Source organism: Alexandromys fortis, unplaced genomic scaffold (assembly GCF_014885135.2).
Source record: "Alexandromys fortis isolate MF-2015 unplaced genomic scaffold, M_Fortis_MF-2015_v1.1 scaffold_27, whole genome shotgun sequence".
NCBI classification, from domain to species: domain Eukaryota; kingdom Metazoa; phylum Chordata; class Mammalia; order Rodentia; family Cricetidae; genus Alexandromys; species Alexandromys fortis.
Genome location: NW_026067952.1, coordinates 13,810,746 through 13,824,959, shown reverse-complemented (window position 1 = coordinate 13,824,959; position 14,214 = coordinate 13,810,746). Strand labels below are relative to the sequence as shown.

At 48.3% G+C, this 14,214-nt stretch overlaps 1 protein-coding gene across 7 annotated transcripts in view; it reads left to right on the top strand.

Annotated features, from left to right (window-relative positions):
* Positions 1–4,494, top strand: part of Tm9sf4 (transmembrane 9 superfamily member 4) — a 40,697-nt gene extending 36,203 nt beyond the window's left edge. For all 7 annotated transcript variants that reach the window (XM_050151000.1, XM_050150998.1, XM_050150999.1 and 4 more), the window contains exon 18: positions 2,613–4,494. In XM_050151000.1, the coding sequence (XP_050006957.1) occupies positions 2,613–2,762 (150 nt within the window). In that variant the 3' untranslated portion in view covers positions 2,763–4,494. The remainder of the gene's footprint in view (positions 1–2,612) is intronic.
* The last annotated feature ends 9,720 nt before the right edge of the window (positions 4,495–14,214 follow it).

Here is a 14,214-nt window from a genome sequence, read left to right as displayed (position 1 = left end):
CTTTGAGATGGTTGTGCCCATCTCAAAATGCACATTCATTCAGGACTTCACTCACTTGCGGCCTCCATCACTCCCTATACATCTCAAAGGCAGAGAGTTAGCTGCGGTAATTCTCCGGGGAAGTAAGGCTGGTGATGCAGTATTTACCTCAAGACAGGGGGAAAGGACAGTGATAGGATAGTAAGAATAGCTGAGAGAAATGCGTAGAGATAAAATGTCAGGGGTGCTTCTGTGCAAGCCTGAGGACCTGAGTTTGATACCCCAGAGCCCACATAAACAACCGAGAACAGCAACATGCACTCTGTAGACACGGTGCTGAGGCGGAGACAGGTTCCCTGGAGCTCGTGGGCAGCCAACCTAGTCAAGTGAGGTCCAGGTTTTGAGAGGCCCTATGTTAGAAATAAAGTGGAAAGTGAGTGAGAGGCACACCCAGTGTTGACCTCTGGCCTCACACCCAGAGTGTACACAGAGAGATCAAGGTAGACTATTTACACACCCTATGAAAGCCACATCTAGGACCTCAGCCATCGTGTCTCTGGGGCCCCCTTTTCTTCACTCAATTACTCCTTGCTTATGCCTAGTGAGGAGAAAATGAGCCAGGACCAGGCTTGCTACATAAGCTCACGCAGGTTAAGCGTGGGCTGATAATCAACAAGAGTCTGGCTTAGCAACTAGGGCGCAAACCAGATGGGCCAGTTAGAGAAGTTTAGGGAGGCTTGGTGGGTACCTCACCTCCAACACTGAAGGATTTTGCATGCTTTACTTAAGGTCTCTAAAGCCCAAGGGCCTGCAACCAGGTCTTATTTGCAAAGTAAGAGCTGCGGGTCTAGTAGGTGAATTCAGAATGCCTATGTTTCCCCAAAATCCCAGATTCTGGAGAGAGGACTTCCCAGATAATCTAATGCAGTGCTCCCCCCTTGCTGCTTCTACAGTCCTGGCAGATGGCCATACCTGCCTCAGGGGGAGCAGAGGTTCACAGGCCAGTAGTCTCCTCTTGAAAGAAGATTTAATTGGAACACAGCCATATACATTCATCCCCATGTCTCTGGCTGCTTTCCCACTGCAGTGGCAGTTGAGTAAACCACATAATACAAAACTGAGGATGGAATACAGATACCGTCGGCCCTGCAGACAAGGTTTGCTGATCCTGCTGAAGCTCATCCAGGATCAGTCCATTCTCTTAACTGGACAGCTCCTGTCATTACAACAGTCTCAGGCTCACACCTCAGCCTGCCCTGTGCACCTTGTATCTTAGCCTTATTCCTAGACTCCTCCCATCTCCGTAGCCTGTATAAGTCAGAACCTGTGTGACTGTCAAGTAACCAAAACCTAACTGAAACTGACATAAGCAGAAAGAACCCTTTGCCTGATGTAGTGCACAATTTAGGAAGTTGGAGTCTAACTTCAGACCCTATCAGGTCTGAACTTGGGACCCGGTCAGCCCTTTCTTTTTGCCCATTCCCTTCCTGGTTTGACCACTGTCCTGTTCCTTTCCTCTCCTACCCCCTTTACTCCACCTGCAGACACACACACACACATACCCACACGCACACTCGCACACACTTGTATACATGAGAGATGGCAGGGACCTGGAGCCTATAAATGTAGTCTTCACCCTTTAGACTTAGAAGGTCTCAGACAGGGACCTATATTTTATTTCTTTGATTTTATTTTTCTTTATTGTTTTCTTCTGGGCTTGTCACATTTTGTGGTGTGTATCTGCCCATTAGCCCTAGAACAGACCCCCCCCCCTTCAGGGCCTGGTGCATTGGGCACATACCAAGGTGTCAGGTGGGCCGTATTCTCGTCCACCAGCAGACATCACACCACCAGTCCCTTCCACCTCTACCTCAGTCACAAGCGGCCAGTGTACTCCAAGAGAAAAAGCATTGTGAGCTGTTAGAGATTTGCCAAGCATCCTCAAGTTCACAGGAATGTAAACTGAGGCAGCCTGATGACAGCTCCGTAGTCCTTGACCTGGGAGCAGTGAGAACCTCCACACATTTCCCACCTCTTGACTCTGATGTTGCTCTAGCTGTCCAGGAATATTGTGGTGCTGCTTTGGGACAGTGGACCAGGAAATGAGGCAGCTGTGTCCATTCCAACCTATAAAGTTCTTCCCCTGACCCCTAAGGTCATGAGGTCCAAGCCAGTACTCTGCCCTGGTATAGTTGGAAGTTAGTCTGCACTGTGAGCCCTTTTACCTTGCCAGGTGTCAATTTTACAAGATGGGGGCGGGGGTGCAGGCGCATATCCTAGTTACTAATCTACTGCTGTAGTGAAACACCATGACCAAAAGCAACTTGGGGAGAAAGGGATTTATTTGACTTACACTTCAGCATCATAGTCCTGTCAATAAAGGAAGTCAGGACAGGAACTAAAACAGGGCAGGAACCAGGAGGCCGGAGCTGATGCAGAGGCCTTAGAGAGGTACCCTACAGCTAGGTCTTATGGAGGCATTTTCTCAACTGAGCTTCCCTCCTTTCAGATGACTATAGCTTGTGTCAAGTTGACATAAAACTAGCCAACACAGGGTGGGTGTTACAGTTTGTCATAGCTCATAGCTGCCTGGTATTAAACATCAATCCCTCTTTTCTCTGCCATCACCCCAGCTGGACATCGTCGAGTTCATCCCTTCTCTCCTCTACTTTGGCTACACCGCCCTCATGGTCCTGTCCTTCTGGCTGCTCACAGGGACCATCGGCTTCTATGCAGCCTACATGTTTGTCCGCAAGATCTATGCTGCTGTGAAGATAGACTGAGTGGGTGGACCAACACTAGGCCCACTCCATCCTCGGACAGGAAGCCACCCTGCGTAGGAAACTGCAGGCACACAAATAAAATAGCTCCTGCTCATTTGGAATGTAACTCCTGGCACAGTGTTCCTAGATCCCCAGGCTGCATGGGGGCAGGAGGGCCTGTAACCCATGCATTCCCTTCATCTTATTCCAGTCTGTAGGATACATTTTCCTGTGGGTTTTCTTCACCCAAGAGTCGCCTTCAGCAGGAGTTTTCTGACCTGTTAATTCAGGTTTTATTTTTTTGTTTGTTTTTGTTTTTTGTTTTGTTTTGGGTTTGGGTTTTTGGGTTGGTTTTGTTTTGTTTTGTTTTTGTTTTAAACAGGTCCAGGATGGATAAATGTGGGGTTTTGGTCACTGTCCCCATCAGCTCCTCAGAGCTGTTGGCCACCCTACCATTAACTGGAAGAAGGAACGCCAGGGCTGTGGTGAGGGCTCCAAGCCTCTTTGTTGCCCATCCTTACCACTGAAGCCACGACACAGCACAGTTCCAGCCTGGACAGTAGCCTCAGTGCCAACCAACCCCTGCTGGCCCCCCTTTCATTCTCTTCCCCAGCCTGCCCTCCGCCGCCCAAACAGGGCTTCCAACCAGGCCTTTGGTTATCATATGACTGGGAACAAGCCCCGGCCATGATTACTACAAGGACATGTCCTGGTTCCCTAGGACAGCAGGATTCTCATCATCAAAGCAGCCAGAGTTTGCTGGCCACCAAGGAAGAGATGAGATCTACAGTGAACTGTTCTCGTGCCAAGAAGCCCTGGGTCAGGGCTAAGGATTTCCAGAACCAAGCACCCATATGTGTGTCTGGGAAGAAGTGGCTAAAGCCACTAGGGTGCTCACCCCTCAAGATTGCTCCCAGTCCTTTCCTCAGGGGGCACCACCTGAAGGCTGATGGTGGACCTCCTCTTCCCTCGCTTTGAAGTCGAGTTCTCACATCTCTTCCTTGAGGTGGCCAGGGAGAGGCGCTCTCTCCTCATGGTTCCTGACCTCAGCATTTATACTCAGTTCTTTCAGCCAGACCCATCCCCTCTTCCTCCCATGCAAGTTCTTTTGGGGACACTCAGAAAACTTCTGAGAAGGAAGATGGAAGGTAAGTTGGATTGCTCCTTTTCCAGTTCCTAAGAATAGGCAAGAAGTCAGTCTCCCCAAGTTGGAAGGAGGCTCACGTACCTGGCCTAGCTCCTCCACCCCAGCCCCTGTGATCCCTGTGCAAGCCACAGAGATTGCTCTTAAGTAGCAAGAGACCAAACCCACCCTGGGTGCAGGGGTCAATAACAGCCACTCACCCTTGCTCAAGTCCTTTGGGACCGTGCTGGGAGACAAAGCTCAGGATGCTGCTTATGCTAGGAACACACCCTGCCCCTCACTGCCCCAGCCTCCTGGGGACCTGCCACCATCATCTGTCAAATCAGTGAACCTCTCAGTCTTGCCTCACAGTGACTCCACAGCACCAAGTGGCTTCCACCAAGAGTCAGGCTGGAGAAAAAGGAGCCCAAAGAGTAGAAAATGATGGGGAGTTATTTGTTCATTCAAATCTTGCATTTTCCCTCTAAGGGTCTCATTTGGGGGTGGGGGTTCAAACATTGTCAATTTTTCTGACTTTTTAAATCATTGTCATTATTTTTAATTAAAAAAAATTATGCCTGTATGCCTTTTTCTGGTCCAATTGTAAATAAAAATGCCATTGTCCTGTTACGTCTCAACTTATTCAAGAGTTTCGCCTAATGGGTTGAGTAGCTGTTTTTAAAGCTCAGTCTCCCATCCATGTTCTCTAGGATTCGGCTGTTTGTGCCTGCTGCAAGCCAGCCTCTTCTGTTCATTCCTCCATGTGGAATTGCAGGCCTTTGCCCCTCTGGATTAGCAGGAAGTGGCGAATAACTATGGACTCAGATAACGTTGAAAGCTGGTTTGAAATTTCCAAGTTGCTTCACTCTGTGTCAGATAGGATGCTTTCAAAGCAATAGATATTTAGGCACAAGCATCCCAGAACCTGGAAGGCAGAGTTGGGTTTATTCTGATTTACAGTTAGAGGGAATATATCCCATTAAGGCCAAGTCATGGCCGCAGGAACCTGAGGTCAGGGGACAGCCGTGAACGTGAGTGCTGTACTCCCTTTTCTCGTTTAGTTCAGTGTAGGACCAAAGCCCATGAAATGGCGCCACACACATTAAAGTGGTTCTTCCTCCACCTCCTTCACGTGTATCTGGAGGCTTGTCTCTGTTCGACAATCAAAACCATCACAGGATTCACCCTTCAATGGGAAGGCTTTTCAAATCTTCCCTTATTGTTAGATTTATACCATTAGGGTGCACGCTGATGTTGAACGGAACTGTTGAACCCCATCTTGGAGGTGCCAGGCACTTCGCAGGATGATAGTCAGCTGGGACAGCTCACTCATTGACTGCAAAGTCGGCTTCCTGGTAGGCAACACTAATGCCATGGACCATGGCCAACAGAGACACTGGAGAGCCCAACATGCCTCCTGTCCCTGAGGTCACTATGACTCCTGCCACTGTGGCTTTTTAAGATATGTGTATGTATTGTGTGTGAGAGAGAGAACACCATGACACACATGGAAATCAAGCCAACTTTGACAAGTCGGTTCTAGCCAATCTCACCTCTGTGCCTCTGCTGCATACTGCAGCCGAGCTGGTCCTCAGGCTCCCAGTGGTTCTCCCGTCTCACCCTCCTAGCTGACCTTAGCAGTGCCGGGATTACAGATGCGTGCCACTGCATCTGGCTTTGGTTTTGTTTGTTTGTTTTTTAACATGGATTTTGGGAGTTGGAGTTGGGTCATCAGACTTACTTGCACATTAGGACCTTTGCCCTCTGACCTCTCTCTCCCTGGCCCCAGCCTGAACTTTGTGCGTGCCAGGCAAGTGTTCTAAAGCTGAGCTAAGCTAGATCCTTCCTTTTCAAGTAATTCTTGAGCCCAGCCTTTTGCATCTCCATATGAACTGTCCTCTTGACTTCCACAAAAAAAAAAAAAAAAAAAAAAAAAAAAAAACTTGTCTTTCAGTGCAGATTGTCTTAAATTCGGATCATTTGGGAAAGATCTTAGCAATATTGTGTTTCCCTTCCCATGGACATTCATTTGGGGTGTCTTTTTGTTGCTTTTCTAATGTTTAAGTGTTATAATGGGAGCGTTCTGCCTGCATGTCACCATATTCACCTGCAGAGGCTAGAAGAGAGCATTGCGTGATCTAGAACTGGAGTCACAGGTCATCGTGAGCCACTGTGTGGGTGCTGGAAGTCGAACCTGAGTCCTCTGAAAGAGCAGTCAGTACTTTTCACTACGCCATCTCTCCAGCGCCCACTTGTTGCTGATTTATAATTTCTGTTGCAGTTCAAAGCTGTGTATGGCCACACATACAGTCTCTCCTTAAAAGGTCACATACACTGGAAAAGAATGCGTCTCCTGTGTTTTGGGATGGAGTCGGGTCAGCTTGGCAATGATACTGTTCAGATCAGCTGTTCTGGAATCCCTGACTGCAACTGTAGACTTGATAATTGGATTAGATGTCAAACATTGTGGTTATGTTTTAGAGTTTTTTGTTGTTTTGTTTTTGCTTCAAGGTCTTATGTAGCCTAGGCTGACCCTCAAAGTTGTTACTTAGCTGGGGATAATGCTTCAAGGTCTTATGTAGCCTAGGCTGGCCCTTGGGTCCTCAAAGTTGTTAAGCAGCTGGGGATAACCTTGAACTCATGATCTTCCTGAATCACCAAGTCTGGCTTCTGTGTGTGTGTGTGTGTGTGTGTGTGTGTGTGTGTGTGTGTGTTACCAGCAAACAACTCCCTAAAGCAACCACTCTACCACTAAGCTATACTTCCAGTGCTTGACATGTGTGTATGTATATTTATGTCTGTATATGTATGTGTGTATATATATTATATATAATGTTTTGCTTTGTTGAGATAGAATCTCACACAGATCAGACTGGCCTTGAACTTGCTGTGTACCCTAGGTGAACCTGGAACTTTCTGTCCTCTTGCTTCTTCCTCCTGAGTCTTGAAATTACTAGCATACTCCAGTGGCCAGCTAAGATGCCATACATTGAACATTTTTATCTGATGGGGTCTTAGATATAATCCTGTAAATCTTCTGAGATTTGCTCTGGGACAGTTTAAGTATTTGGAAACTGTTTTTCTCACAAGATGTTTTATTTGCAAATCCACACGAGCTCTTTCTACTGGTGATAGTTGGCTATACAGGGGTACCTTCCGCATACGCTGGGTACCCTATGATGCCTGATGGGATAGACACTGTCTCCTGGGGGACAGCACACATGCCTAGCCCTTCCTGAGTGTTTCTTACCTGGTTTCAGGCATCTCCTCACAAATGTGGTCTCAATTGTATTCTGAGTGCTCAGAGACCCCCTGAAGCTGTCCAGGGTCCTCTCTCGGCAGTGTCGTACTTTCTGAAAATGTTTGACAGAGTCAGAGAGCCGCCACCATGATTTCTTCGCTGTCAGCTTGGTCTCTTCAACTCATGACATTCACTCACTCCAGGAAGACTAGGTTAGCTTCAAGCTCAGAGATCTGCCATCTGTCTCCTGAGTGCTGGGACTAAAGGCCTGCACCATCATGACCGGCCTAAAAGATACATCCTTTAAGACTTGTCTAATGTCTGTATGTACATACACTATGACACACGTGGAGATCCAAGAATAACTTGGAGAGAGTCTTTAGTTCTCTCTACCTGGATGTAGGTTTTGTGGCTTGAATTCGGGCCATTAGCCTTGGTGGCGAGTGTCCCTGCCCACTGAGCCACTTTGCCAGCTCCTGTTTTGTTCTTTTCTGGTTGTGTCAGCTAGGCAGATAGCCTGCTCTGGCCTTGCCGAAGACAAGTCTCTGCAGTTCCCTTTTCATCTGAGCCCACAGGGACTCTGAGGGGCCGCGTGATGCGCTGAGTGAGAGTCATCTGCATGGCACACCGTTATTTCTTCCTGGCTGCTCTGGCAGAGGGGCCAGGTTCTCTTTCCAGCACCCACTGGTGGCTCATCTGCAACTCCAATTCTAATCTCTGTGGGCACCAAGAATGCATATGGTATGCATACATGAATGCAAGCAAGACACTCACGCACATCAAATCTTTAAATAAATAAAAGACACTACTTGCCTGTTTAGTTTGGTAGACTAGTGACTTGATTTAAGGAATGTTCTAGAAGTCAGCACCCTGTAGCTCTGAGGGCCACCACAGTACAAGTGCTCCCTGAAGGGTCCCAAGAGAACTAGGTAGTAGCTACTTGCAGACAGCCACCTCCCGGATGCTTACTTTGAGCAACTCGCAGTGCTCTTTCCCTCTGCCAGTCACAAACTCCAGAGCAGGGCCCAGTTCCAGCCAGTGAACTACAGCAAAGCACAGAGGCCCCTGGAAAGGGTGCTCTCGCTCCCTCCTTCCCTCCCTCTCTCCCTCCAGAGAGCTACTGCCTGGGCCCCAATCAGAGAGCGAAACCAGCATGAAGGATGGCAGACAGGACAAGGTCCCGGTCCTTGAAGACATGAGTGAGCTGATAAACTCAACAATCCCAAGCCTGTCTTACCTAAGCAGACTCATGTAAGGAAGAAGCCTACTGTGTGTCAGACCTGTTAGATACCTCCAACAGCACTGTCACTGAGTCAGTCTCTTGGAAGGCTGGAGGTGCATGTGGAGAAGGGACCCTCTAAATCAGTGGTTCTCAACCTTCCTGAGCTGTGACCCTGTAATACAATTCCTCATCTTGTAACCCCCAACCATAAAATCATTTTCGTCGCTACTTCATAACTATAATTTTGTTACTGTTATGAATTGTAATGTAAATATCTGTGTTTTCCAATAGTCTTAGGCAACTCCTGTAAAAAGGTCATTCGATCCCTAAAGGGTCATGACCTACAGATTGAGAAATACTGCCCTCAAGGGACACTGTCTTCCCACTAAGGAATTCCCAGTTTCTCGTTTGGAACAGAAAATTGGCTGAGGGCTGTGATGACACCCGAGGACACACAGGGAATGATAGAGGACAGGAAGGACCTCCTAGCTGGTGCCCACTGGACCACAGCCCACCTGCAACCCACATCTTACACCACTACCCAAGGTTCCCACACCCCCTGCACCATCACCCCACACTTGAGTCAGCTCTGTTGGGGCCACTGGTGGGGAGTCCACGTTCAGACTCCAATCAATGGTTGTGCTGCTGAGCAAGGGGCAAGCTGACATGGTACTTCCTCGAATTTTTGTACTGAAATAGTATCTTTGAAGGAAAATATCAAAGTCCCTTGGACTATAATCAAGGCGGTTGCTGATTATGAGCAATTGCCATAGTTTAGGGGCAGGTTTTTCTCAGATTGAAAGTAATTTGTCGAAAGTTTTATTTCTAGGTCAAAAGAACAGGGTAAACACCCAAGATGAGGTAAGGAAAACTGGGCTCCTTCCTTGTGCTTTGGAACCTATAAACTCAAAGCTATCTCTGCAGTATGGGTTGGGAATGGGCCCATGGGTATTTATTGCTCCAGTTCCCAGGCTGCCTGGAGAGTTCCTAACCCTGAAGAGATTGAACCCTGAAGTGTCTTCAATGAGTCCATGTCTTGTCCATGGCCCTCTGGCTCAAGTGATCTATTTTCCCTTTGCCCACCTGGAAGCCCCACCATGTATAACCACTGAGTTCACAACTGTGCTAAGCCTGATTTATTCCAGGTGAGGAGAGACAGCAGCGAAGAAGTCCCCGAGAGTCCCCGGGAAGTAGCTGTTTAACAATGTACTATAATAGTTGTGTGGTGGTGGTACACTCCTTTAATCCCAGCACCCAGGAAAAAAGGTAGGCTGATCTTTGTGAGTTTGAGGCCAGCCTGGTCTACAAAGTGAGTTCCAGAATAGCCAGGGCTACACAGAGAGACCCTGTCTCAATTTTTAAAAAAAGCAAACAAAGAGAGAGAATGCAGAAGAGCCTTAAGTGGTGTGAACCTCCAAATAAGACCCCAGCCAGTGGAAGTGGGAACTACATGAGTACAGAATGGTTTCACTGAAGAGGGGAAATTCTTTTTCAGATGTGCACACTGATGCTGGAACAGACACTGTGACAGAGACTGCTCATTTGTTTCCCAGCCACCCAGACCCAAATAATCACACAGAAACTAAATTAAAACACTGCTTGGCCTATTAGCTCAGGCTTCTTGTTAGCTAGCTCTTACATCTTAAATTAACCCATTCCTATTATTTGGTATTTTACCACGAGGCTTGTAGTTTACAGGTTCCAGGGCATCTGTCTCCTTCGGCAGCTACATGAATATGTCCTTGACTCCATCTACTTTCTATATCTGTTTGGATTTCCCACCTGGCTTTATTCTGCCCTGCCATAGGCCTGAAAACAGCTTCTTTAGTAACCAACGGTAATAAAACATATTCACAACACATCAAGAAACCTTAGTGCAGCAATAAACCAGTCATGCAAATATCTAGAGAAGAATGGCAAAACTCAGGTTTGGAGACTTGTGGCTGGAAGGCTGTCTGAAGGTGGGGAGAGCCAAGGACAGGTCTTCAGGGTCTTGTAGAGCCAGCTTGCTTTTGTCGTGTAAGATCCAAGCCCCAAGAGGGTTTGGAACAGAAAGACATGGGCTGACTCAGGTAAAGAGAGCCACTGTAGGTACTGTAGCCATGTAGACTCCCAAGACACAGTAGCTATTCTGCAAGAGCTGAGGGCGGGGACCCGAACAGAGAGGGTGTTAAGATGTGTGGGTAAACAGCCAGACAGTGGTGTTGCACACCCTTAATCCCAACACTCAGGAGGTGGATCTCTGTGAGTTCCAGGACAGCCAGGACTACACAGTGAAACCCTGCCTAAAAAAAAAAAAAAAAAGTGTAAATGTAAATAAACATGCTAGAAGCAAGAGCTCCTTGTGCGGGTAAGGCTCACGCTCCACAAGGGCAGGGCACAGGGCTGAGCAGTGTGAGGGAAGCCTAGTAGACTGTGTAATAGGGAAAGCACCTGTTTCACTTTGGTACCACCATCCGGGGACTGGAGAGGGCACAAGGCAGCTCGGCCCCAAATTAGGCAGGAGCCAGAGTGGACCTGACAATCAACAGGCTCAAATCAAGCAAATCCCATGACATGCCAGTCCCTACAATGCCACCACCACTCAAGCGGGTGGTGCGCCTCTTTAATCCTAGTTCTCAGGAGGCAGAGGCAGCAGAGTTCTAGAGTTCAAGGCCACCCTGGTCTACAGAGTGAGTTCCACGACAGACAGGCCTACACAGAAGATTACTGTGGGAATGTTGGAGGCTTCCAAGAAGAGCTACAAACTGGAGAGGCAGATAAGGCCAACCGAAGATACTGGGGATCTGGAGCGGCACGGTCCTCTCTAGCTCCCTGTGAGCCACGCCTCCTCCAAGCCACACCTGACACTCCTCGCTGCTATCCACAGAATAAAGCTTTGCCTGGCATCTCACCTGGCTCTACACATCTCCAGCAGGCAGTTGTGTTCAACAGACTGCATTTACATACATTAGTGTCTGTCCACTTAGGCTGTCGGCCTTGCCAAAATGTCCCTTCCCTTCTCCAGACTTACATTTTGTTCGTATTTATTTGCATTGCTGGGATGGAACCAGTGCCTCACAGAAGCTAGGTTACCAAGGGCTCACACTGATCTGCATCCCCAGCCAGAGCTCTGCTTCTTAAACTTTTGCCTACTTCTCTAAGGCCTCCTCTAGGCCAGGCATGGTGGTACACGCCTTTAATCCCAGTACCAGGGAGGCAGAGGCCAGTCTGGTCTATATTCTCCAGAATCCCTATACTAAAGAAGTCTCCCACCACCCATCACCTTCAGCTTGGGTAAACTGCTGGCCATGTTGGACTGAATTAGGCTCTCTCCTTGGCCTGGTGATTTCTAGGAGTGACTTTTTTATTTGCATATATGTTCTAGTGGGATGGCAAACTGTGTGGTCACCCCTCATCACCCCGCCCCTCTCCCCTCTCCACCCAACTGCAACCCTTTGGGCAGGAGCCATGCCTTGTTCCTTATCTTGTCAGAACTTCACACCGCACTCCAGCACACTCAGATAGGTCACTCATTCGCGCCGATAACGGGGGATGTGGGACAGAGAGCCACGTGAGCAAAACAGCCGACCAATGGGTCCCTGCTCTCCTGATTCATGGGAGCGAGCGAAGAAAGGAGGCATGAAAACATCACTGCAGAGTTACATGTAATAAAGAGAATATCCCCAAGGTGGGTGTAGGAAAGGTTTTCAAAGAGAGGGTATTTGAGACTTGAATAAATTGAAGGAACCAGGCCCATATCTGAAGAAAAATTCCAGAAAGAGGGAAAAGCTAGTGCAAAATCCTGAAGCTGGACACTTCTGAAGCTTCTCAGGAGTAACAAGGTGTGTGTGTGTGCGTGTGTGCATGTGTGTGTGCATGTGTGCATGTGTTGGGGGGAAGCAGGAGAAACCAATGAACTTAGGGAGGTGGTGGAGAGGCCACAAGGGTCGGCAAAGGCAGGGCTTGGGCAGCTGTGATAAGGGCTGGGAGGTTCCTGTGTTTGCCTGTTCATGAACAGAAGCTTTTAGACGAGGGAACAACATGGTCTAATTTCCCTAGATCAAAAGGTTTTTATTCTTTATCATCACATTGCAGATAAAGTGCCACAAACCCTCTTCTGACTACACAAAGTAACCAAGGAACATTTCTCCATCTGGAAACAAAAATGTTTGTTACAATATGGTCTGCAGGGCCCAGAAGATGCTGGTTCCAGGTTCCTTCTGGGGGTTATTCTCACAGAACACAGCAACAATGGCCAGCATTAAGTTCTACAAAATTACCAGATTCAAACTCTACGGCACCAAGCCACAACTCGATAACAACCGTGAATAGTCACAAATGTCCAAGAGGCACAGAGCAGTTACAGAGGCGTCCTCAACGAAACACAAGCAGGCCTGTACAGCTTAGTCGTCCAGTAAGAGCAGAGGAGGTGCATGGGTCTTACTTAAAAGGTGCAAAATGAAGAACACATTAACTTTCTGCCCATACAAGCTCATAACTGGACCAGAAAACACCCAAAACGTGACAGTATTATGTTTCTCTTCTAATTTACAAAATATATTGGTGAATCAAAGGAGAGAAAGGAAAAAAAGGAAGGAAGGCAGGCAGGGTGCAAGCTAGCAAAGACTGAGGGTTCTCTATCCCCATTGTTTTCTGTCTCCAAGTCCTAGGGAGCAGAAAGGAAGGCCTTTCGTGAGACAGAGACAACCTGGGGGGGGGGGGGACTCGGAGGGGCAGGGCAGTTTAGCCTCTTTTATCTATAAACCCACAAGGGGTGGGGGAGGCAAAGAAGGAAGAGACACCAAAGTTTCTTTAAAAGAACACAGTGTAAAATGAAGTGATTAGCTGTCCTGTCCCAGCCCTGCACTGTACGCTGTGACTATTCTAAGCCTTGCAAGGGCAAGGGGGCAGAGAGCACTGGTAATTCATAAGACAGGGCCCCCTCTCTGGAGACAGGCAGATTCCACAAAGTGTCTCCTTAGCTATTTGGAAAATTCTTCTTCAGTTATTCATTTCAGAGACGGCCTATTAAAAACCATGTGAGACCCATGCCAGTGTAAAAAGCCACATACATGGCCAGAAAGCCCCTCTCCAGCACCTACAACCTAGCAGCTTAAAAACAGGTAGGTGAAGGAGAAACTGACAAAGGGTCTAACTTCTGTGTAGGTCTAGAAGTGAGGCTTCAGATAAGAAGGCTCCTACCTTGAGCACATGCCCAGATATGCCCAGCTATGCCAGCCCGGTGCAGTCTCTGGAATTAGGAGCTCTCACTATATTAACAAGGGGCCCTTACGGACCTTGAAAGCGGGCAGCAGGGATGATGGTGGGGTAGGCAAAGCTCCTCAGAAAGGCTATGGCCAGGCGTGGGTGGGGCACAGCGTGGGTTTTCACAAGCCAACAGCTGTCTATGAGAGGGATACACATAGGATACGAAGGACAGTACTGATCACGACGATGCGCCGGCCATTGCTTCAGGCCCTGGGCCTCGCGCAAGTCTGATCATCTGGCTGCCCAGGTTGCAGATGCCCAACAATTCAGAGGATAGGAACTGCTCTGTGGTCCTGGAGCCATGGGCTACCCAAGTCTGGTTGACTGCCAGGATCACACGTGCTTCCTCTTAGGTGATGAGCTTCAGCTTGGGACTGTCAGCACAGCTGTGAAGCCCAGCATACTGTAGCTTTGAAGCACTAGGCCTCCTCAAACGGGCTCTGGGCCTTGTGAAGCCCTGTAGGTAATGGTGTCACGTGAGTAGAAAGGCCATGTTTTACAGGTGGATCCAGGCCACACAACCGGATGGTAGTACAAGTCCATAGAGTTGGGCGCCCACTATAAGTGCAGTGGCATATGAGATCACACAATGTCACAACCTTGGCCCTGAGTCCACCAAACACGCTGAAGAGCCAGA